Source organism: Synchytrium microbalum (assembly GCF_006535985.1).
Source record: "Synchytrium microbalum strain JEL517 chromosome Unknown SmJEL517_scf0015, whole genome shotgun sequence".
Lineage (NCBI taxonomy): Eukaryota > Fungi > Chytridiomycota > Chytridiomycetes > Synchytriales > Synchytriaceae > Synchytrium > Synchytrium microbalum.
The window spans coordinates 497,490-520,805 of record NW_022158364.1 but is presented as its reverse complement, the minus strand read 5'-3'; the positions used below and the strand labels follow the sequence as shown (position 1 = coordinate 520,805).

The following is a 23,316-nucleotide window of genomic DNA, read 5'->3' as shown; positions in this document are numbered from 1 at the left end:
GGACTATAATCCCAATAGAATGCATGAGCCAAAAAAAAGGGACCATTTGAATTAGGTTGTTAAAAATGTCTTGGAACCTCACGAGAGGATTTTTAAAATTATTTATAATCAATTCAACAAGTGATTCCCGATTCTAAATAAATGATTTTTAAGATTTCTTGCAATGTACTTAGATTCCAAGGTCTGGTTTGGCGAATCACTATTGACCCTGAATTTTGAAAACCGTGTCAAATCGACTGCTACAAAAATTCGCAGCCAATATGGCAGACGTGACAGAAAGCGTGCAGCCTCCTGTTGATGCAGAGGCTATTCCTACTATCCCTCCAATTGAGGATCCCTTGGCTGTTTTACAAAAAGAGGTAAATCATAGCAGTCAACCAATTCAACCTTAGCGTCATAGAGCTTACGTGTATTTATTGGATAGCTCGACCAGTTGAAACATGCGCAGACCGATGCCAAAGCTAAATCGGATGCCATTCAGAAAGGTTTTTATTCGCCACGCAATTTGCGGCAATTGCCATTTTTTTGACAAATGTTTGATATGTAGAGTTACAGCTATGTAAAGCACAAATTTTGACAATGACTTCCCAAGCTGAAAAGGATCGTCACGAAATTGCTGCCTTGAAGACTCAAGTAGAGAAGGACAAGGTTGATATTACAGCACTCAAGAGCAACCTGGACAAGGAGAAGGCGGAATGTACAAGACTGGCTAAGGAGAAAGCCGCCGAAGACACATCTCACAAGAAGGAAAAGCTCAACTTGGAGCGTGACAAGTCTAATTTAGATAAAGAGCTGAAAAAAGTCAATGGTTCGTGGTGGAAGGCCATGTGATTTGTGCATTCGTATTTATATCTGTCGCTGATATATTGTCTCTTCTCAGCTGTCATCGCCAAGGACAAGAACAAACTAGCATTGCAAGAATGTATGGCAGAGTTGAACAAATTGAAGGGTGAATTGGAGCTGATGGCAGATCAGAAACACCAGGTATATGGAATGTTGTCTTCGAGCTCTTTAAGCGCATTTTCCCTTAACTGACCGATTCTTTGAAGAACGATGCGCTCAAAGAACAGCTCCATTCGATTGCTGCTTCTGGAGATGCTTCACGTAGAAAGGTTGAAGAAAAACTCGCATTAGCTCTAAATCAATTACAAGCCCTAAAGGACGGGCGTCAACTGTCTGCTTCTGTATTGGATGACGGCTCCACGCTCAACTTGACCAACGAGACCAGTCGTGTTGCAGAATTGGAAGTAGCTTTGGCCCAAGCAAGAGCTGAAAAGCAAGGCGCCGAAACCAGACAAGCTGAAATGGCAGCAAATGTCAAATCTTCAGCTTTACAGGACCAATTAATCAAACAGGCCAATGCCGAAATTGAGAAATTGACTGAGGAACGTGATGAACTGAGAGCCAAACTTAATCCAACAGCTGCTGCTGCATCATCTACATCACAGCCTGTCGATGATCCAAGTCAAAAACTCAATGGATACTTGTCTGTCTTTAAGAAGGCAATGTTCACCAACACACCCGCCGCTTCGACTACTTCGGCACAAAAGTCGAATGACAGTTTAGCCCAATCCTCCACCCTTGAGAACAAGTCTACCATGTCTATAAATGGTCAGGGCACCGATAAACCTGTCGCAGGCCTTACCAATGAACAGATCGATGCTCGATTAAGTACAGCAAATACGCGAATTGCAGAACTAGAGTCATTGATAGTTGTAGAGAAGGAGAAACTTGAAAGATCTGGCAAGATATCTAAAGAGCTCCAAGAACGTGTCGACACTTTGCAAAAAGAAAGCGTGTTGCTAGAAGAACAGGCTCACAGAATAACGGAGCTTGAGCACCAACTGTCTGTTGCGAAGACCTCCACTCAGCCCACATCAGCAGCCGTCGACCAACACCTATCGTCGGTCTCTGAATCAGAAAGAAAAGCTCTCCAAAGTCAACTAGCTGAAACGAACGCCAAACTCACCAGCCATATCACCATGCTCCACGATAAATCACGACAGTTGGCAGAGCTCGAATCCGAACTCGGTAAAAAAACCGAGCAATTGACGTCACTTTCCGAGGAATCTGCCAGTCGATTGGCACAAATCGAAACACTCTCGAAGACCCTATCGGCTCGCGAAATGGAGTTGGAATCAACAAAACGAGAATTATCAGCAGCAGCAAGTCAAGTATCGACCACACAGGCTGATCTGGTATCAGCTAGACAGCAAAACACTTTGTTAGAAGTCAAAATTACAACCCTTCAGCAAGACCTCCCCTCGTACAGCAAAAACGGTGACCAAGACTCTTTACTGGATGCAGCGAGACAACAAATTATTACCTTACAATCAGAAATCGGCACTTTGAAGAGTGAAATTGAAGCTCTCAAGGTCGACTTGCAAGCTTCAACTTCTCAGTTGGAAGCTTTACGAAACACCTCTCGTCAGACAACAGAAGCTGCGGAGAAGAAATCTGAAAGCGCTTCTCAAGAATTGATCAAGGCTTCAGAACATGGAAAGGCCCTCCAACTGGAACTGGAGGCTGCTAAATCAGAAACCAGTCTGCTCGCCCAAACCGTCGCAACCTTAAGAACGGAGGTCGAGACACTCCAATCCAGTCAAGGGGCCACCGAGCCAGCATTAGACGCATCTCGGCAACAGATTGTTGCTCTTCAACAACAAATAGAAGTTGGCAATAGTAAAGTCAGTAGCCTACAGTCTGAGCTAGAAGCAGCCAAGCACCAAATTGAATTGTCTCAGCAACAAGTCGAAGTGGGCAATAGTAACGTCAAATGTCTACAATCCGAGCTGGAAGTCGCGAGGGCCCAAATTGAATCGGCTCAAAATGTTTCTCAAGATCAAGCATCAGTAACATCAGGCAAAATCGATGCTTTACAGGCAGAGTTAGAGTCTACTAGAAGCCAAATGGAATCGTCTCAAGAGGCATCTCAAGAGCAATTATCGATAGCATCAGGCAAAATCGACGCTCTACAAGTAGAGCTAGAAACAGCTAGAACCCAAAACTCTTCATTGACCAACACTGTCAGCTCGCTACAAAAGGAGCTGGATTCTTTGATGGCTAGTCATGGCGCTGCTGAACCTGAGCTTGAAGCTGCTCGTCATCATATCGCTTCACTTCGGGCTGAAGTTGAAGGCTTGAATTCGCAGATAGCTCAACTTCAATCTGAAATCGTGGTATCGAAGCGTCAAGTGGAAGTCTCGAACAAGGATTGTGAATCTGCTAAACTTCAAGTAGAGAGTCTCCAAAAAGAGTTGGAGTCGAGTCGTAACGCCAGCCATGCACAGCTAGAAGCAGCTGAACAGCAATCCAAGTCGTTCAGAGCTGAAGCTGAAACCTTACAGCAAAAGCTCCTAGCCTCGGCTGCCGAAATCACGGAATTCAAATCTCGGCTCGAATCTCTTCAGCAAACTCTCGAGTCTCGTCAAAGGGATTGGGATTCTTCTCAAACATTGCAAAAGGACATTCAACATCAGCTTCAAACCGCCAAAACCGATCTCGAATCCAAAGATCAAGCCATAAAATCCGCCCAACAAGACCTGCAAGTTGCTCAACAAAATGCAACCTCCAACGAAACTGCTCTCAAGGCCGCCAAAACAGAAGTCGAGACGCTGAAAAAGTCTATCGAGACAGTAAACCAAACTCTTCAATCTCGACAAAAGGAGCTCGAGACTGCCAAGTCTGAAGCAGCAGAAGCCAAGAAACATCTAGAGACATTCAAGAGTGATGCATCAACATCCAAGAGTGTCGCTGATACCAACAGGAAGGAAATCGAAACAAAATTGGTTGAACTCGATGCGGCAAAAGTAAAGGCCATACAAGCTAAAGATGCCGCTGAACTACAAGTGAAGACTCTGAACGGACTTGTTGCTCAAGCTCAGGCCGAATCCACGAAACTGAAAAAGGAACGAGCCGAGTTGGATGAAAAGATCAAGAAGGATAAGCTGGTTCTTGAAGAAACTCAAAAGAAGACATTGCTTGCTTCTGAAGAAGCTCACAAGAAGGCAATTGCCACTTCAGAAGAAAATCACAAGAAGGAGAAACTAGGATGGGAAGATGCTCTGAAAACCACAAAGCAAGCTTGGGAAAAAGAGAAGGCGGCACTGGATGAAACTGCGAAGAAAAATGCTGCCAAAGCTACTGAAGAAAAAACCAAGATGCAAGCTGACTTAGAAAAGGCATTGAAGGATCTCAAGGCTGAGCAGGCCAACAAATCTGAAGGACTGAGAAAGTTGGAAAAAGATATTGCGACCAAGACTGAAGAAGCCAGTACCGCCATGTCTAAGCTAAAAGCCTTGGAATTCGAAATCACAACTCTCCGAGCCGAAACTGCCAAGACCACTGAAGAGCTCCGTCATCAACTAAAAGAAGCCGAATCTCATGCTGCAGGACGTACTGAACTCTCTCAAGAAATCGCCAACCTAAAAGAGCAAATCACCACCCTTCAATCTAAACACGATGTACTTGCCCAAGAATTGGAAGTCTCTGAAACAGCTCGTGAACGAGCATCCAAAACGGCCCTCGAAAAGGAAGAGATTGTTAAGAAGGCTCGTAATCGTATCGACGAACTAGCTAAAACAGAGACCCTCAACAAAAGGGCCATCAAGGAAGCCGAGAAACAACGTGATGAGGCCAAAGAAGAAGTTTCTAAAGCTGCTGAAGCACGTATGGCGCTGCACAAGGATATTGAAGAGTTGCAAAAGAAGCTTGATGATGGGTCGGTTAGTCAAAATCAACGAGTCACTGAATTGGAAACCAGCATTGCGTCGTTGGAAGAACAAAAGGCTGCTTTGGAAAAGAAGTTGGGCGATAAGGAGGGTGAAATGAAGATTTTGGAGCGAAAGAGTGCTCAAGTTGTAAGTCGAGTTATGTTTCAAAAAGGCGATTTTTGTATAAGCGCTCACGCGCAACTTCGTTTCTTACTCTGATCAGGTCAAGGATTTACAAAAGCAGTTGAACAGAGAACGTAAAGGCCAGACACACCACAAGGAAGGCTCTGGAGAGAGTCAAGAGAATCTTGGTGAGTACAAGTTGTGCCCGTCTCTGTGCTATCAACTCAAGCTCACGTTTTCTTTTTTTTGCAGCTGGCACCGACGGAGGCTTCCACCACTCACACGCACGCAGCGTATCCGTCGACCTAAACCGCTCAAAGACAAGTCCAACCCGTACCTCAGACGCCATACGAGCCGATCAAGAAATCCAACATGCTATGTCTGACAACGAATCCCTACAACAACGAGCTGCTCATGCCGAAGAAGAGTTGAAAAACACTCGTCAGCTGGTATCTAAACTCGGAGTTGAATTGGATCAAAAGTCGAAAATGATTCAGCAGTATATTCTTCGTGATCATTCGTCTAAATTGATACCTGATGAGAGACCACCTAGTGGAAGGGTAAGAACAATTATTGTTACAAAAGCATAAACAAGAGGCATCACGCTTACATCATGAACTTGAAACTAGACATTCAACCTCAACATCTTCTCATCTGCCGCTGCTATGCAAAAGCTAGATCCTGCTGTCTTGTCTCAAGTCAATATCAAGATGCAGAAGCTGCTTGAGGTATGTGATGCATCCCATCGTTGCAATTTCATCCTTTTTTCCCTCACACTACACTACATCTAGGAACTCACGGCAAAGATGATGAACATGGAAGAAGACATGAAAAAACTCAAATCACAACACCCTGAAACATCAGAAATAGTCTCTTCAGCACCAGCATCGCCACAATGACTGTAAATGAATATTGGTTTATATAGTTGATATAAGTGCGTGTATGGTAAAACAAAATAATACATATTGGCAAGAACTATACAAGAGCGTCCCTTTTATGAAAGATCAATCACAATCTTCCCGACATCACTACCAGCAATACCACTCTCACTAGGTAACTTCTTTAGAGTCCAAGACTGTTCAAAAAACTGGACAAAAATACTTTGGCTAAGCACCGCCAACAAGAACTCATTAAAAGATAGTTTAAACGGCTCTTTACCACCAGCATTCCCAGTTTCTCTAGAAGGCGATGACGGAGCAGTGACTATCCTGGGTGTTTCGTTCTTTACACGTTCAGAAATTGACCGAGAGTGTGGTCCTCCTGCAGACTGTGTTCTAGAATGACCTGGTCTAACACTTCGAGAATTTTCTCGGGTATTTACGACAGCAATATTTACTATACTCGATGCTGCAGTACTCGTTGTTGTGGATGCAGATCCTGCACTACCTGATCTTCTACGTCCTGCTAGATGTGCAGGAAACTCGTCTCGAGCCTCATCTATTCCACTACCACTACTACCTGGACCAGCTGCGATTGACGTCATATCACCATCATCCTCCGGTTCTGCAACCATAGGTTTGGCTATCGATGACGATTTCGTTCGTGAATGTGTACGGGATCCTTTCGATGCTAACTGTACTGTTCGTGATGGACTAAGATCCTTTGGACTAGATGGGCTTGCTACAGCAGCTAGACCTGTTATAGACATACTACCTGCGGCACCTCCTTCAGCACCACGAGTATTCCCAAGTTTTAGTGCCGTATTCAGGAATGCACTGACGGCTCGTAGATACTCTTCTTCATTCTCTGGTGACGCCCACATTCCAGGTGAAGGCCCAGCTGTACTACGTCCTGACGACCGATTCTTTTCAAACATTTCCAAAAATGAATCCATAATGGCCTTCAATTCATTTTTTGAAAGAAACCCGTCACCATCCAGATCATGTAAGTCAAACAAGAACCTGAGGCGATTGGACAGTGGTTGTCTCATCATCAAGTCCAAAGTATGTATCATTGCAGCTAAATCTACTATATATGCAACAGCGGTTTTATTGCCGTCCGGTGAATTCGGGCTCATTCCTTCTTCATTGGACTGAGACAAGGTTCCTATTGCTGATTGATCTTTGCCTTCATTGGCACGTTGCGATTGGTTTTGATGGAAGAAGTGATAATGGAAGGAACAGTAAAAGTATATACGATCTACTAATGGGATTTGTAATGGATCATCATTCGGTCGAGTGACAGCTGGCACAGTCTTGATACTACCACTACTACTATATAGAGACGAAGCAACTGACGGTCGTCCACCCTCACTATCAAAACTGGCACTGGTTTTGACTGTCTTGTTTGTTATAGATACAGGGGTAGCAGACTTCCAAGGTGAGACTTTGGTAAACACTTTTCTGAAATCTCGTAATGGTATCGACTTTTCTAATGTGGATTGTCCGGATGCACTAGTTCCAGCGGCGAGAGTAGCGTCTGGCACCGTCTTTACCATAGCCCAACCACCTTCTCTTATGAGCGTGAGTCGTATTTGCTCTTCTTCCAGGCGACCTAATGCAGCAGCAGTACCAGCCGCTCCAATTACAGTTCCATTACCTTCCTCCTCTCTATCAAACTCAAGACCTCGCACTTCATCGTATACTATGGCGATTTCATCAAAGGACAGAGCCACTTGCTCACATAATGTCCGTATCTGAGATTTACGTGATGATTCCTCCATTTGATGCACAACACTGAGCCGATACTTCATACGTAATGAGTCAATGACATCGGTTGTTACAACTGGAGCAAATGTCGTATATGCCACATTTAACGTGGAGGTAAAAAGTGCTTTGCCCCATAGCAAGGCCGGATCCTGAGGTTGATTTGAATTACTACTATCGGTATCATGACTTTTACGGTCATTAGATGATTGTGTCATTATCGATCCAGAGTCTGAATCTGTATCAGCTGGCGCTTCAACAGCCAGTCTTGCAAAGAAATCCTTTAGGACACCGACAAACAAGTCGTCGTCTCGTCCTTTAGCTAGCAATCTCTTTTCATTGATTTTGAGAATTGCTAAAGCTACCCAAAAGATAAACGATGGACCATCCAAGAAGAATCCATCCAGTACACAGAAGCCAGTCTTTAAGGGCACCGTGTTCAAAAACAAACACATAAACCATGGCACTGAAAAAGTTGACAAGTCCATGTACAACTTTTTCAGATGGGCTTGGAGGACCGGCAGATGTATTGACACCAGATGAGCAAAGACGGACTGGTCCACTACAGATCCTACAAGAGTTCGGGTATAATGATCTGGAAGAATGCGTTCAATGACAATGCCTGTAGAAAACAAAAAATGTCAACGATTTGCCAGTCGAGCAAACAAAAATATCTGAATATGGGAGACACTACTACATACAAAGAATTCTGAAAGCGTCTTCTTCCTTTAAATGCAATAGTAAAACCGAGGATATTATATTTAAGGCTTGTGCATATCCAATCGCAGGGTTGCGCCACGAGTATGCAGTCAGCAACCTCCTGAGTGCATCGATACCAACGGAGGACTGGTATGCGGGGTGTTCCGGTAATGATCTGTTTGATAATTGGTAAGCGTGGGGAAAGAAAGTATTTATGTCCACCATTGCAAGCATTGACTCGTACCTTCGCACATCCTTTTCAATCTCCTCAGTATAGGGAGACGATTGGCCTTGATGATCTGATATAATTTTCAAATATGGTGTTGTCTCGTGTCGTGAATACCAAGCACCAGATAACACAAGCCTGTCGAACAAAATTGATGTTTAGTTGTTGGAAACTGGGACTATCATCAAGTTTTATAGAAAGAAAAACGAGAAGCCCGCCGAGAAGCACAACCCACCATAAGTCACCACGAAACTTTTCAGGTATACCATCAGTCTTAACAATTGACTCTCTGAGAGCTTTCACGTCTTTGACAAGACAAACATCACGTCCATTTACGTCCAAATAGTCAGTCCAAAGTTTAATATGTTCCGTCACGTCTCTCTTTCTACGTTCCTTATCTTCAGCGGTACCCTGCCGCGACTCTTGATCCGTCATGTCCTTGGCTTCATACATGGGTGGATGGCCTTTACGGACGACAGGCAAATTATCAGGATCTTCTGCGAATAGATATTTCAAGCCAACTTGCACAGTTGGGGTCGTCAATGATTTCGGCGGCTCGTGGGATATTGGCATGGACGAGAGAGTATACATGTATTCGTCTAGTGATCCAGTAGACACTTCGGAGACTCTTCTTGCTGGAGTTCCTTCACCACCAATTAGATTTACGGGTGATTGTGCACCATCTACTCGATCAGCAACTCGGGTGGCTAGTGTCGCAGCATTTTCTTGAGCATTACGACTACCGACAGTGGAATTATCTATGTGCCAGTCTACCGTTTTTAAGCGTGCTAGCAAGATTTCAGTGGTGCGGTCTCGACCTTTTGCACCACCAAATGAAAACCAAAACTCTCCACGATTTCGAGTAGAGATTGCTAGATATCCTGTTAGAGAGAATGCTGTAATACGTCCAGCGGCAGGTAAAGCGGTAGCAGGTTGCTTTTTGACATTGGTAATTTCTCGTAACGGTATGACTATCCCGACCGTCAGTTCCTGGGTATCAAATAACACCGAAGTCAAGCCCGATGATACGGTAGTATTCGATGCTGGACCACCTCCAGGTGCTGTCACCGTCAATACATTTGACAGTGGAGCCGAACCACCACCTCCTCCACTTCCTACAGATGGTGCAAACGAGCCGAAACAAAAGTAGTTTGGAGATACGAATATAACACCTGAATGTGACGTGCTAGTCTGTTTGCGGTAGAACGCACAAGGAGCTTCTTCGATCAAGACGGTTTCAGTGTATGCTAGTCTAAATACACGTCGGAATTCAATGTTCCGCTTTTGGATGTCTAAATCATCCAAACTATGAATTGATGAGAGATTTACATGGGCATAGTAAAGGAGAGACGAAGCCAAAGTATCTGCGGCTTTCGGAACATCCTTCTTTCCTGTACTATTAGAGGTCGACGTTATTGTTTGACCAGCTTGTGTCGTGGGCGATGAAGCGGCCTTGTCTAAGCCATTGAGAGCTGCAGACATGGGTGATGCTCGTACGGGCGTACCACGTAATGATTGTTCTGTGAAATCTCCCTCTTCTAAATCCATTTTTATCGTTCTAGCCAACCGATTCCGTGACAAGCCAAACTCATCTTGAGACCGACCCATCATCAGCAGCCCACCACCTTTACGACTTGACATATTATTTGCTAAATCACCAGATGTGTTGCCCTTGGCAAACATGTCTGCTGTAGCTGATAAAGACACTTCGGCGCCTTTAATTAAGCAGTTCATAGAAGCATCACAGAGACAATTCAGTATCCGCAGACAGTCTTTTCGATAAAAGTAGAGAGAAAAGGAGTACTAAAAAGAAGTGAGACTTTAGGGTGGCGAGAAAACAAGTGAGAAGCAACCCAGGTATGGCACTCGACGACCTACATTTGAATCTTTTAATGATATCTGTATGGAATCTGGCATCAAGACTCGTTTAGCAGTGACCATTTCTAGTCCCAAAACATCTTTATAGGGTATTCTTATTCGGACATGCGATGAGGATGATTCTGTCTCCACTCCACGTGTTCCATGGAAGCAGACATAGTTTCGTGATATATACAATGTGCCACGCACAGAATTTGACTCGTTTTCGATATAATTACACGTGTAGACTAGTAGGATTTTATGTCAGATCTTTGAAGTGCGTTTCGACGGACACGGTACTAACAATTGAGGAGCACTTCATCCTCCAGCCCAGGAAATAAATGTATCAGCTGGGCTCGCTTCTCTGTCAGCCGAGAGACAGCTCCAGTGATTCGTGGTTCTACGAATTGTTAAAGGGTAGTGCAAATGATCATACAGGAACCGCCCGAGAGTCCCACATACCTAGACTAGTAGACAATTGTTCGGCGAGGTCTTCGAACTGTTTGATAAGAAAGGAATCCACGTCATCACTTGTGTATTTTTGGCCTTGACTATTCATCGTGGTGTCCAGTTCGGCCAACTATATCGTAGATCAGGTCAGATCACCTGCGAGAGCACCAGGGGAGTGATAATTTAAAGCACCATGTACCTTGAGATACAAATTCTGCTCAATCCAATTCCAGTGTTCGTGAATTGCCTCAAACGTATCACCTACAGCCACCACCTGTTCACCGTACTTCTTTCCTTTGCACTTCATGACAATTCTATAGTCGGCGTCGGCCCACTTTTGCTTTTCTGCAGTCTCAGCACTAGCAGTCATCAAAGTAAACCCAGTTGTGAATGTTGACAAGAACTTTGTTCCCATGTTCGTTCTCTTTGATTGCAAGACGAAAAACAGATTTCCAGCCTTGTCGTCCCATGATATCGTCGCTGAAGATAGTTCGGTGACAGCGACTGGCTTGATAAATGGCATCTTTACGAAATTTCAGCAAGGAACCGTTTGATCGATTACGGCGACTTGAATATTGGAATTGCGGGTTATCAGCCTGCCCATACTGTACCTCAATGTATCCAAAATATATAGCTCTCAGCCTTGCCTCGAGTGTCAAGGGTTTCGTTGGAATGAGCGTTCAACGGGATCTGCAGACATGTATCTGAAGATACGAGTCAGGCTCTTTCAAATATATTGATTCTTACAAAAATCGCGGAACGGCACGCGATCCATTGTCAAGTTGCCTCTCGTTGTTGCTGATTCGTTTGCTTCAGTCACCTGCTTCTTCACATCTTGTTAACCAGGAAGTCGCCCTACAGGCTATTGAAGTGAGTCAGCTAATTAGAAGATCTATGATCATTCGCATCAGATCAATTGTGACTCTGTCGCAACTCCTCGCTTTACTAACAAACTCTTGTCCACTCGACAAACAGAAGTTCCAAACACAGCAATGGATTCAATCCTTGCCAAGAAGGGCAGCCTGTCTAAGCTATGGCTTGCTGCTCATATGGAGAGAAAGCTATCCAAAACTCAATTGCTTAATACGAACATAGTATCGTCTGTTGGTATGTTTCCTTCCCACATCAGATGTCCTTCACGTTCACATCTCAACACTATGCTACTTCGCAGGTGATATTTTAGGAGAAGGAGCCGCCGTCCCGTTCGCATTACGATTATCTGGTCAATTATTACTTGGTGTCGTAAGGATCTACTCACGAAAGGCTCGATATCTACTCGAAGACTGCAATGAGGCTCTCCTCAAAATCAAAATGGTGAAACGAGGCAATTTTTTCCAAGTTAAGGAGGTAGCTCAATATCATTCACTCTGTGTATTATAGGCATTCAAGCCTGGTATAGTCGATATGCCTGAAGAGCAAATCATGGCAAATCCGAATGCTATCACTGTGCCGGATGTAATTACTGACGACGACATGCTTTTCCGCGATGATCCATTCGATGATCCATTCGATATGTCTTTCTTCGCCGATCTGCCAACTCGCCTCTCGCAAACCGAATCTCTCTCTCAACACACGTTGACCCAGAACGCATCTCGTCTAGATGAAATCACCTTAAAACATGTACCATCACAAATGAGCTTTCTACTAGACCATGAACCAGAATTAGGACTTGGTGACGAAGAACTAGACTTGGGCTTTGGTGGTGACGATCTAATCCGTACTCAGCTTGGCCAAAAGAATCCACATCTAGCAACACCATCACGTCGACAGTCATCACTTGAAATAGAAGTCGGTCGTGACGCACCAGAGATCGACGTTAGGCGTGATTCCATGTTTAAATTAAATGATACCATGATGATGGATAATGCTGGTGGATTTGGTGATAAGGAGCAAATGGGAATTCCAGAAGCGGAACAACAACAATTTGAACCAGATGGATTTCAAATGGAAGAAGATCTGCCGCAGATTCCTGGACGTGAATCTGTGCACTTGGACGAGCCTTCAGAGCTCAGGTGAGCGTCTTGAATTCGAATGTCTGATTCGTTCTTGTCGTGTAACACCACACTGTTCAAAAATATTAGGATGGATTTGAACACACCAACAAGAACACCCGCCAGAGCATCAAGAGTACCAGAAGAGGGTGACGAAGAAGAGCCGGAACCAGCTGGAACAATGTTTCAAACACCAAGTAAACCTGCATCAGCCAAGAAAACTAAAGGCAAAGGCAAACGATCAGCTCCTAATACGCCAACTGGTGGTAGAGGAGCTACGCAACAAAAGTCTGCTGCTGGTGGGAAGAATGCCAATTCGAGTCTCTTTGATGAGCAGATCGAATTGTCGAATTTAGATATACGACGGGGTTTGGAAAATCAGGACGACATCATGACTGCGGGTGTAAGTTGAATGGATTTCATCAGTCATAAATGAACTAAACAATAATTCACTGATTCTTCGATCACGCTTATAGCCTGACTTCCTGCCAAGTACTGACCTGGAAGCATACTATCAAGAGTATCGACAACTTGGTATTCAAGGTTGGATGAAGATCCCGAACGATCGCTGGCCGGAGCCTCTTGTCCGAGCATCACGATACCGTCTACAATCGCTTGGGATACGCCCACGTATAGTACCAGTAGCACCTGTAAACGAAAACATGTTTGAAGAGGAAGAGCCAGAACAACGAGCTGCTTCTCCACGTGCCAGTAAACGTAAATCGGCTCAAAATGTACCAGAAGAAGACATCCTGGATGATATGATGATGATGCCACCACACCGAGATGAAAATTGGCAGGATGAAACATTTGGTGGTATGGCTGGTGGTGATGTCGACTTGTTTCATCAACAAGGTGGCGAGATTGACCCACAGGAGACCCAACCATCTCCATTCAAGAAGCTTAAGAGAACTGTTCAAGAAGAAGAAGAAGCACCTGCAATAGGAGAAGGAGAAGAAGAACAAATCGATTTTGGTCCTCGAGGTTCGCAATCATCTCAACAACGTAAAGATAAACAACCTGTAGACGATTATGAATTCGCAGAAGAAGGACCAGAAGTAGCAGTTGAAACCAATGGCTTCTCCACAAATACTCAAAAGGTTATCAAAGTATTGAAGGAACATTTTGTACCCAACGACGATGGGGAGGCTGAAGAGTCTGTAATGTTTAGTGATTTGACCAAAGATGTGAGCGAAAATGAATAGCTTTTCACTAGTCTTGATATCATCTAACCTCTTTTCGCGTTAGGCAAAGAGGATGGAAGGAGTCAAGTTCTTCTTTGAGCTGTTGGTATTGAAGACAAAGAATATGATCCAAGTCGAGCAAGAAGAACCTTATGGTGGGATACGCGTTCGCCCTACAGTAAGTTCATGCCTTGTGGTGTTCAAAAATGCACATCCCATACAATGACTAATTTTGTGTTTAGGAGGACTTGTTTGGTTGAAGGTGGCAGTAGTCTTTGCGTTTTTTGGATAGCACATAGCAATCAAATAGCTGTAGATCTTTGTATATTTTTGTTAATTGCTGAATATAAAATCTGTTTTCTGCGGATCTCGGTCTTGAGCCTTCGGTTGTTATACGTTATACTGTTCACTATTACTTTTCCAGGAAGAAGAGAGACTTTCAAGGCGAGATATACTTGACTCATGACCGTGTGTACTGTTCGGTATACTTACTACCTTCTCTTCCCTTAGATGGAAGGCATCCAAGCGCTTCCTCCGCTTCCTATATTGACGGAAAGAAGAATTGGATCCGACAAACTCTTCCAAATGGGATTAGAACTGTACCCATATCATCCAGGTATTTGCTTTTCCGTTCTCTTCTTTTCGTTGATTGCTCTTGGTATACAATCATCTGACGCTTCACATTTTTTACAAAATTTTAGATCTTAAAATTGAAGGCAGGTGCAAATGGTGTCTCAAGGAATGGTTTCATTTCAATATTAGTCAAGATGAGAAGCCTCATTATCAGCTTAGTGGAAAGATTGCGAGATGTAAGTAGTTGGGTTGAGCTTTGCTCGTGAGAATGGGTTGGTAGCGTTTCTTGCTGAGTTTTATCTATACACGAATGAGTTACTTTGGATTCGGTTTGGGATCTATCAAACGATCAAGTACCTCAAACTGTCGCTGGATGGAAGTGGTTGGCAGTGTGACGTCGAATTGGATCAAGCGGCTTGAGACAGATCACTCACTTTCTCTTTTGACTAAAATCCCCTCTTTATTTGGACATTAGATGACAGTTCGAATGTCGAAAAGCATTTGGAAACTTGTCGCAAGAGACCCGACGTGGCACCTCGTAATGGACCTGGTGGAACCTCACGAGTTAAGAAACGTAAAGCAGAAGCATCTATAGACGACGACGATGGCACCTCACCTCCAACAACCGCCAATTCCCCATATCCGCATATGCTTGGATCAGGATCAACCACCCCATACCCGTATACAGGATCAAGCTTGGATTCACTTGACTTGGTCAACATGGCAGACCCATCTGTGCAGCACTTTTATCCACGACCGCGAATCCTTAATTTACATGAAGCTGCCGAGCTAGGTAACATGAATCGAATAGAAGAGGTCTTTGCTGAACCTGTCGTGCTTGTTGATGCTCTGGATGAGAATCGCAAAACTCCATTGATGAGGGCCGTAATTACAGGACAACTAGCAGTTGTCAAACGATTATTGGATGAAAAGGCAGAAGTGAATTCCAAATGCGTTCGCCAAAATAGTAGTCTGCATTATAGTGTCATGTCTCAAGGCAGCTACCCTGAACACATTCGCAAGGAGATTGTCCTTGAATTACTCAAATACCAAGCAAATGTCAACTCGAAAAACTCAAAGAGGGAGACAGCTCTTCATCTTGCAGCCCAGAATGGATATGCTAATATCGTTGAAGAGTTGTTGAATGAAGGAGCTGATGTGGACTGTAGAGATGAGATTGGATGGTCTGGTAAATTGCGGACGTCTATCTGTCGACATACTGTTTTCAGCGTCATAGTAAAATGTCGGTCCCTAGCTGATCGTTCCTCCTCTTACACTTTAGCCCTTCATCACGCTTCTGCACAAGCCCGTGACGATCGCCACGACAGTAGGTTGGCCCTGATTGATGTCTTGCTTCAATACGGAGCCGACGTTGATGCAAGAGCCAACGATCAAATGACTCCACTGCACTTATCTGCCAAGAACGGTAGTGAACGAGTCGTGAAACTGCTACTAGATAAAGGAGCTAGTGTGCTGGCTCGTGCTGGAGATCTTATCACACCCTTACACCTTGCAGCGTCTAACGGACATGCAAAGGTTATAAATGTATTGATGGACAAGGGCGCGTTAGTGAATGCTTGGACCTACTCAAAGAAGACACCTATCGTCATGGCAGCTGAAGCTGGGCAGCTTGAAAGTGTCAAACGTCTGCTACACGAGACAGACGTGTCAGTATTAGACTCAACAGAGCTGGGTCTAAATGTCTTGCATATCGCAGCTGGAAGAGGAGACACTGAAGTTGTACAGCTGCTGATCCCGGAAGTCTGTGCTGCCCTGAGTCACCGACTCGGACCAGGATCCAATCTGAAAGATTTACCACCAACGAGTACTGGCTGGTATGTCCTTCCAAAAAGCATGTTTTTTTTTGCATACTGACTTGCACAAATTGAAACCATGCAGGACTCCACTCCATTACGCAGCTCTCAACGGCCATATTCAAGTAATAAAGTTCCTCACCGATAATGGTGCAAACGTCGACGCTACATCTCATCTTGGATGGACTCCATATCTGGTGAGAATTTGGCGGTGTCGGTGAAGGACCGGCCTGTCTAACGAACAATTGTCTGATTAGCTGGCCTGCTCTGAAGGTGAATTCGACGCAGCTATAGCGCTGTTGAACTTTAGTGCAAGAAAGGATGCAAAAACAGCAGCCAATTGGGGTTCTTTACATTTGGCATGCGTCACCAGGAATAGAATGTTGATCCGATTGCTTTTATCTGGTGGATTTGATCCAAATCAACGAACGAATGGCGACTGGTACGGTAAAATGTCCATATCCCGACCACTGTTGGAGTTAATTCAAGGCTCTGGACTTACGAAATCCACACTATAGGACACCTTTATTATTGTCAATTCAGCCAGGTTGTGAAGATGTTGTGCAACTGCTGATAGAGAAGGGCGCAAATATGGATACCAGGAACGTCAACGGTTCGACCGCATTGCATCTATCAGCGATGCGTGGTTATACCAAGATCGCTCAAGTTCTCCTCCACTTTGGAGCTGATGCTGAGATCAAATTCAAAGGTAAAACTGCCAAACAAATCGCTTTTGATCATGGCCATCGTGCAACAGGACAGGCATTCGAAGTAAAAGTGCCACGCAAAAGATAAGAGATGGGTTACTAGTTAAATAGTTGAAATAGATCTTGCACATTATTTAGAATCAAACTGGAAAACTGGACGTCAGATGTTCATTTTCCGCGCGTTGCTTGTTGCTTTGTAATCTCTTTCCCAATTGTTCCTTTGTACGTTGCAGCTGACAAGAGAGATCAGTAATTTACAAGTTCTGCGCCGTGGAAATCGATCATGACTGCTACTACTACTGACATGCCAGCTACAATTAGCCCTCATCGTGGATTGATGAGCAGGCTCAGTTCGGTCTCGTTGAAGCAGAGGTTTAAGTTTTCTCAAAGGAGGTCTCGCAAGGAGCCACTGAAGGAGGAAACTGTTGTAAGTATCTATCAATATGTTTTCTCTGCTGCTCGATCCTTTACTTTGAGTTCGGAACGCTGATTCGATGTTCTATAGTTCATTTCAAACATCATCACATTTGGGGACAACCCGCACGTCATTCCTCTTACTGCCCACCAAACACCAGCCGATGTAGTCGTTGAAGCTGTATCCGAGCCTATAGTACAGCATCCTGTGATGTCGGTCACCAGGACTGCACCACCACCGCTACCAACACTCAGCCCTGAAGCTCCAGTTGCATCAATTGCCTCACCATTGTCTGTAGTTGAATCTATAAGTCCAATTCCTGCGTACACACCAAGGGTTGAAGCCCTCAGATCTGGAACAACTCCTGCACAAACACATCTATCACTGCCTAGTTACGAAGAATCGTTTAGTGCACATTCCGTGAATGGGATTACATATGTGGTAAACGCGAACTACTTACCACAGAGGCCAGATGAGCTGGCTGTACACACTGGTGATCATGTTATTCTCGAACAGGTACTGCATTTCTCGACCGTTGTCAAAAATGTCTCCAACAGTCCAGGAATACTAAAACGTATTCCCTCTCTTCAGGAATTTCATGACGGGTGGGGTAGATGTCATAGTGTGGTTACCGGCCTCTCGGGCGTACTGCCGCTCGCGTTGCTAGTCCGTCTAGAATCGAAGATAACACACTCGGACATATCTGCACAACGTAATAATAACGTTGCCAACATTGCTCTTCTCCATCCACACGTTGCCAAAGACTTCCATGAGGCCGCTGAACGTGGCGATTTGAATAAAATATTATCGCTATTGGAGAGCTCACTCACTGTCATTGATGCTCGGGACGATGGACAACGAACGCCATTGATCAGTAAGCATTCGTATATCCTGAGGTAATGACACCCGAAGCAAGATTTTAACTTTTTTTTTGTTTTTGTCAATGATTAGAGGCCGTCTCGTATGGACATGTTCACATTGTCAAAAAGTTGTTGGAAAGGTTTGTCCCTTCCATTGTTCAAGTCCAACCAGATCCTAACCAAATCGAATTCATTAGTGAGGCTCTGGTAAATGCACGATGTGGTGGACAGCACACACCACTTCATTTTGCCATTACCAGCGGCGAGCACTCTGAAGCCATACGGACGGAAATTGTAACACTGCTACTACAATATGGTGCAAACGTGAATGCGAAAGACGGACATCGTCAAACGCCTCTCCATTGTGCCTCTCGGTTTGGATATACCAATATTCTCGAATCTCTGCTTGCCGAGGCGGCTGACGTGGATGCCAAAGATGAGAATGGATGGACTGGTAAAGATGCTATATTTTAGCCCATCTCTTGTTTCAGTTTACTGACTTTCTTTCCTCCCACAGCTCTTCACCACGCTTCCGCACAACCCCGTGATGATAGACAAGATAATAGATTCGCACTGATTGATGTCTTGCTTCAATATGGTGCCAACATTGATGCAAGAGCCAACGATCAAATGACACCATTGCATTTAGCAGCCAAAATCGGGAGCGAGAGAGTCGTGAAACTGCTGCTAGATAAAGGAGCTAGTGTCTTGGCTCGTGCTGGGGATCTCATTACACCCTTACATCTTGCTGCATCGCACGGACATGCCAAGGTTATAAATGTATTAGCAGATGAAGGTGCTCTAGTAAATGCCTGGACAAATTCGAAAAAGACATCATTGATGATGGCATCACAGCTCGGCAAAGCTTCAGCCGTCAAGACTTTATTATTGAAGCCTGGTATAGATGTGCTTGCTCAGGGTGAAAATGGGCTGACGGCTCTGCATTTTGCGTGTCAAAATGGTAATATGGAAGTCATTTCGCTTTTGACGAGAGAGATTATGAAGGAATTGACCCGTAAGCACGGAAGTCATGTTACTTTGAACGAGTTGCCAAAGACAGCGCCTTCATGGACTCCTATCCACTACGCTGCTCTTAATGGACATATTAAGGCTATAGAGTGCTTGGCTAGCAACGGTATAGATATAAATGCTACAACAGAGCAGGGATGGACGCCGTTTCTGGTAAGTTAAACCGTTTGGAGATGTTATTGAAAGGAACCTATTCAAAACGTTCTTCCATTTTTAGCTGGCGTGTAGCGAGGGTGAAACCGAAGTGGCCGTCGAACTACTACGTCTAGGTGCCGAGAAAGCTGCTCGTACGAAGGGAGGGTGGAGCGCTCTTCATCTCGCCTGTATAACACGAAACAAGAAACTTATAAACACGCTCCTGGACTTGGGAATGGATCCATCTGAGCCCACTTTGGGATTACTGACCCCTTTGCACCTTGTTGCAGAATCAACTTCTGTGGAAGGGGCTAATGCTTTGATCGCCAAGGGTGCGGAGGTCAATAGCCAGACAATAACTGGACTTACTCCTTTGCATATTGCTAGCATGCGTGGATTTAATACCATCCTGCAGTTGTTATCAAATTCTGGAGCAGATCCAGAATTGAAGTACAAAAACAAAACGGCTAGGGATTTGGCTACAAAGGAGTCTACTAGGGCCGTCTTATATAGAATGTGAACTGTGACGGTGATTTTTTTAGTATGTACTGCACTCGTTTCGTTTATAGTAGTTTGACTGCAATGTAAAAATCATAAACACCACAAAATATAGTACATTTGTCTGCGTCAACTCTTGTAAATCGCGTCGAGAAGACAGACTTTTTGTTGTACCTTTGGATGAGTACGACGTGGAAACGTGCTGACCAACCACAACATAGTCGTTCTGCACAAAAGGTCTGTAAAAGATGACTATATCTTCGCTTCAACGTGTACTGGATGATGCTGTTGTGTCTGACTTGTAAGCTCCCTCGTCAAGTTTCGTTTTTATCATCGACGCAATTGACCAACGTTCGCACAATAGAGTGGGAGTAGCTGGTATCGTATACTACAATGGAAAAGTCATTTTCGAAGGTAATAAAACCTCGTATTTACATCGGCCTGGTTTGAATATGGAATTCGTGGGAAATGTACTGACGAAATTGACGCAACAACAGGAGTTGCTGGCAATCGCTCATCTGCAGGAGACGAAAAGCTAAAGATCACGGATCATTTTCGTATTGCGTCAATGACAAAGGCTATTACAAGTGTTGCCATATTGCAGTTGATTGAAAAGGGGAAACTGGTCCTTGACCAAGACTCTGGAACCATTTTGTCGTTTATGAAAGACATTCCAGTTCTTGAAGGATTTGATGCTGACAAGAAGCCTATCTTGAGACCTAAAGTAATGAGTTGGGTGTGTCGCAGACTGGTTCGTTGAGTTCTGACAAAGAATTCGAAAACTGCTAGAAAGGACCTGTTACCATTCGGCAATTATTGACTCACTCGGCTGGTTTAACATGTAAGGCCTTCATCTTCTCGTGCCATTCTTACCATGGCAATCATCTTTACAAACAGCAACACAAACCCTATTCTGTCGTAGACGGCTTCTTGAACGGAATGGATGGCGAATACTATGCCAATACAGGGTACGCACCTATTGGTGCCGGCAAGAGAGCCGCTTTCGCGAACATATTCCTTGCTCGAGACCCAGGCACGCAATGGGAATATGGAATCAACACGGACGTATTGGGACTCGTTGTTGAAAAAGTAACTGGGCAGTCATTGGCTGTGTACATGCTTGAAAATATCCTCAATCCTCTCAAGATGAACTCTACTGGCTGGAAGGTAAAAGACAATGCTGTATTATGGATTTTTAGCTCTATCTAACCCAAGATCTGAATGTTTGTTTAGGCTGCTACCTATGCTGACGATCTCGTACCGGTACATGCAAGACTTCCAGATGGTAGCCTTGCTGTAATCCCCTTTGAATTCGTACGTGACTTGTATCAGTACACATTTTTTGTGGGTTTCGACCTTACCAAGCAATTCGATAGCCTCAAGACTTTGACTTTGAAGCCGGAGGAGGAGGATTATACTCCACCGTTCGAGACTATATTCGATTTGCTTCGATGATTTTGAATAAAGGAACTTTGGACGGTGTTCAGATCTTAAAGGCTGAAACAGTACGTGTCGCTTGTTTTTGTTACGACAGTGGATTAATCTGATGCATTCTTCACCGAAGGTTGCGCTTGCATCACAAAACCATTTGGGAGATCTCCGACCTATGGCTCTAAAGTCCTGTACGTGAAGCAACACTAATGTTTTTTTGCTTGACAAACTATTGACCTTGATGACTTTAGACGACAAAACTCTCACTCTGGACATTGATTTGATGTCTGGATATGAGACGACTTGGGGTCTGGGATTCTTGATCAACACTGAAGACATACCCAATATGAGATCAGCTGGATCTCTAGCTTGGGCTGGAATCTTCAATACCTACTTTTGGATTGATCCCAAAAACAATGTCACAGCTGTTTTTGCTACTCAATTGCTGCCATTTGTTGATACCAAGGCAGTGGAACAGTTTACAAAGTTTGAACGTGCAGTGTATGTGATTCAGTGATTCTTTCTTGTTGGATTGAAATCTCATTCCGAATTGTTGATGATCTAGATACGCTACCCTGAAGTCGAAATCTCACCTATAGTCGGCGGATCGACGGGGTTTGTCGCCTGTAGTTGTGCTGGGTTCAATAAAAGGAAACCTCATGTCAGTGGCATTGCAAGTCTTTACAGGGTCAGAATCAGAAGTATATTTAAGTTGCACGTTTCATCGTCGAGCAATTACAATTATAATGATCAGAATCACGAAAAGTATACAGATGGCCGTGATGCCGCGAGAATTGGTGTTCTTGGTAATAGTAGTCAACCTCCTGCCGGCTGCACCAAGACGACTACGGGTAGTATCGACAGCGACCTCGGTTTCTTCTAGTAGATCAGCATGCAAGTCCAATTCTTCACTAATCATCAGACCTATGTGTTTGTGCCGACCAATTGATACTGCTAGTTCGTCCAGATGGTTGTCTTGTTCTAGTGATTGAGTTCATGTCAGTTCTCATGCTGCTAATCCAGTTGCTCTGTCCGAGCACATGTCACGTTTCACAGTGCTAAAGCAGATGTTTTGTCATGGCTTACCCTGCATGATTCGATCTTGTAATTGTAGAAACTCTTGATTGTTTAACGATTCTAGCGGTGTTCCATCATCTTCTAAAAGATGGGTGCTCGCTGCTGAGGGTTGGGCGGGTGCTGGTTGTTTGGCAAACAGTTGAGCTCTAGAAAGCATGTGTCAGACCTGATGACACAAGGCACATAGTGAACACAAACTTACCTAGCATCAGGATTCGAATCATCTGCTTTAGCTAGAAACTCGACTCGATCATACTGTTTCGACAACGCCAATATCATATTCTCCCATCGTTTCAGGTCAGCACTCGGTCTAATTGATTGTTTGGGTCAGACCGGAAAGATGTAGATATGAGACGCAAGGAATCTCTTACATTCCGCCTCTCGATTCAGCAGTAGATAATTGTTGTTCTAGCGAGGCAATTCCATCTTTGAGAGTTGATTGCGATGTAGCGATTTGGCGTTCAATTCCCGAGATATCGAGGCCCCGACTCTTTAGACGCTTCCTCTCCAATATATCTGCATGAAAGCAAGGGCTAGGTCAGATAAGTATGGTTAAGATCCTATGGCCAAACATTGAGATTTTACGTGTGGTCAACTCATCCGCTGTTGATTGCAGGTGTTCAGCTTCTTTCTCCCTAATAGACACGAGTGAATAGTTCAATGCAATGCTGAAAGAATAGATACGTCTCACTTACCATTCTTGAAGATCTTCCTCTGCCATTCTCGGTCAAATGTTGGCTGATTGTTCGACGACAACAATGTGAAAGAGATCTACTCGGATGTAAGAGTAAACCTCGATTTATAATTGATTAATGATTAACCTGATAAAGTGCGAGAATAATTGCTAGGCGCGTTGCGATGATAAACTTGGGCTTCTTTTTTGCTGCTGG

At 44.2% G+C, this 23,316-nt stretch overlaps 6 protein-coding genes across 6 annotated transcripts; 4 read left to right on the top strand and 2 right to left on the bottom strand.

Annotated features, from left to right (window-relative positions):
* Positions 1 to 260: 260 nt before the first annotated feature.
* Positions 261 to 5,734, top strand: SmJEL517_g03162 (uncharacterized protein; the record flags this gene model as incomplete). Its single annotated transcript, XM_031169090.1, has 9 exons — positions 261 to 359; positions 425 to 485; positions 548 to 808; positions 881 to 984; positions 1,050 to 4,859; positions 4,936 to 5,023; positions 5,088 to 5,395; positions 5,465 to 5,563; positions 5,627 to 5,734. 9 exons carry the CDS (start codon positions 261 to 263, stop codon positions 5,732 to 5,734), a joined length of 4,938 nt encoding a protein of 1,645 aa, XP_031025037.1.
* A 95-nt stretch (positions 5,735 to 5,829) lies between these two features.
* SmJEL517_g03161 (uncharacterized protein) lies at positions 5,830 to 11,235 on the bottom strand (the record flags this gene model as incomplete). Its single annotated transcript, XM_031169089.1, has 8 exons — positions 5,830 to 8,102; positions 8,182 to 8,354; positions 8,424 to 8,543; positions 8,641 to 10,208; positions 10,284 to 10,510; positions 10,567 to 10,662; positions 10,725 to 10,842; positions 10,912 to 11,235. The coding sequence occupies 8 exons, from the start codon at positions 11,233 to 11,235 to the stop codon at positions 5,830 to 5,832; spliced, it is 4,899 nt and encodes a 1,632-aa protein (XP_031025035.1).
* A 469-nt stretch (positions 11,236 to 11,704) lies between these two features.
* SmJEL517_g03160 (uncharacterized protein) lies at positions 11,705 to 17,069 on the top strand (the record flags this gene model as incomplete). The annotated part of the gene is made up of 13 exons (XM_031169088.1): positions 11,705 to 11,819; positions 11,884 to 12,026; positions 12,093 to 12,724; positions 12,794 to 13,106; positions 13,180 to 13,890; positions 13,952 to 14,065; positions 14,398 to 14,503; positions 14,589 to 14,696; positions 14,936 to 15,649; positions 15,743 to 16,295; positions 16,360 to 16,471; positions 16,532 to 16,716; positions 16,793 to 17,069. 13 exons carry the CDS (start codon positions 11,705 to 11,707, stop codon positions 17,067 to 17,069), a joined length of 4,083 nt encoding a protein of 1,360 aa, XP_031025036.1.
* Positions 17,070 to 17,264: 195 nt separating this feature from the next.
* SmJEL517_g03159 (uncharacterized protein) lies at positions 17,265 to 19,940 on the top strand (the record flags this gene model as incomplete). The annotated part of the gene is made up of 7 exons (XM_031169087.1): positions 17,265 to 17,408; positions 17,487 to 17,912; positions 17,988 to 18,270; positions 18,348 to 18,396; positions 18,454 to 18,710; positions 18,774 to 19,438; positions 19,503 to 19,940. The coding sequence occupies 7 exons, from the start codon at positions 17,265 to 17,267 to the stop codon at positions 19,938 to 19,940; spliced, it is 2,262 nt and encodes a 753-aa protein (XP_031024966.1).
* A 226-nt stretch (positions 19,941 to 20,166) lies between these two features.
* SmJEL517_g03158 (uncharacterized protein) lies at positions 20,167 to 21,866 on the top strand (the record flags this gene model as incomplete). Its single annotated transcript, XM_031169086.1, has 9 exons — positions 20,167 to 20,219; positions 20,283 to 20,332; positions 20,416 to 20,642; positions 20,708 to 20,759; positions 20,841 to 21,085; positions 21,152 to 21,232; positions 21,295 to 21,423; positions 21,483 to 21,540; positions 21,601 to 21,866. The coding sequence occupies 9 exons, from the start codon at positions 20,167 to 20,169 to the stop codon at positions 21,864 to 21,866; spliced, it is 1,161 nt and encodes a 386-aa protein (XP_031024965.1).
* Positions 21,867 to 22,070: 204 nt separating this feature from the next.
* Positions 22,071 to 23,147, bottom strand: SmJEL517_g03157 (uncharacterized protein; the record flags this gene model as incomplete). Its single annotated transcript, XM_031169085.1, has 6 exons — positions 22,071 to 22,330; positions 22,436 to 22,572; positions 22,629 to 22,736; positions 22,798 to 22,942; positions 23,012 to 23,061; positions 23,122 to 23,147. The coding sequence occupies 6 exons, from the start codon at positions 23,145 to 23,147 to the stop codon at positions 22,071 to 22,073; spliced, it is 726 nt and encodes a 241-aa protein (XP_031024974.1).
* Positions 23,148 to 23,316: the final 169 nt, after the last annotated feature.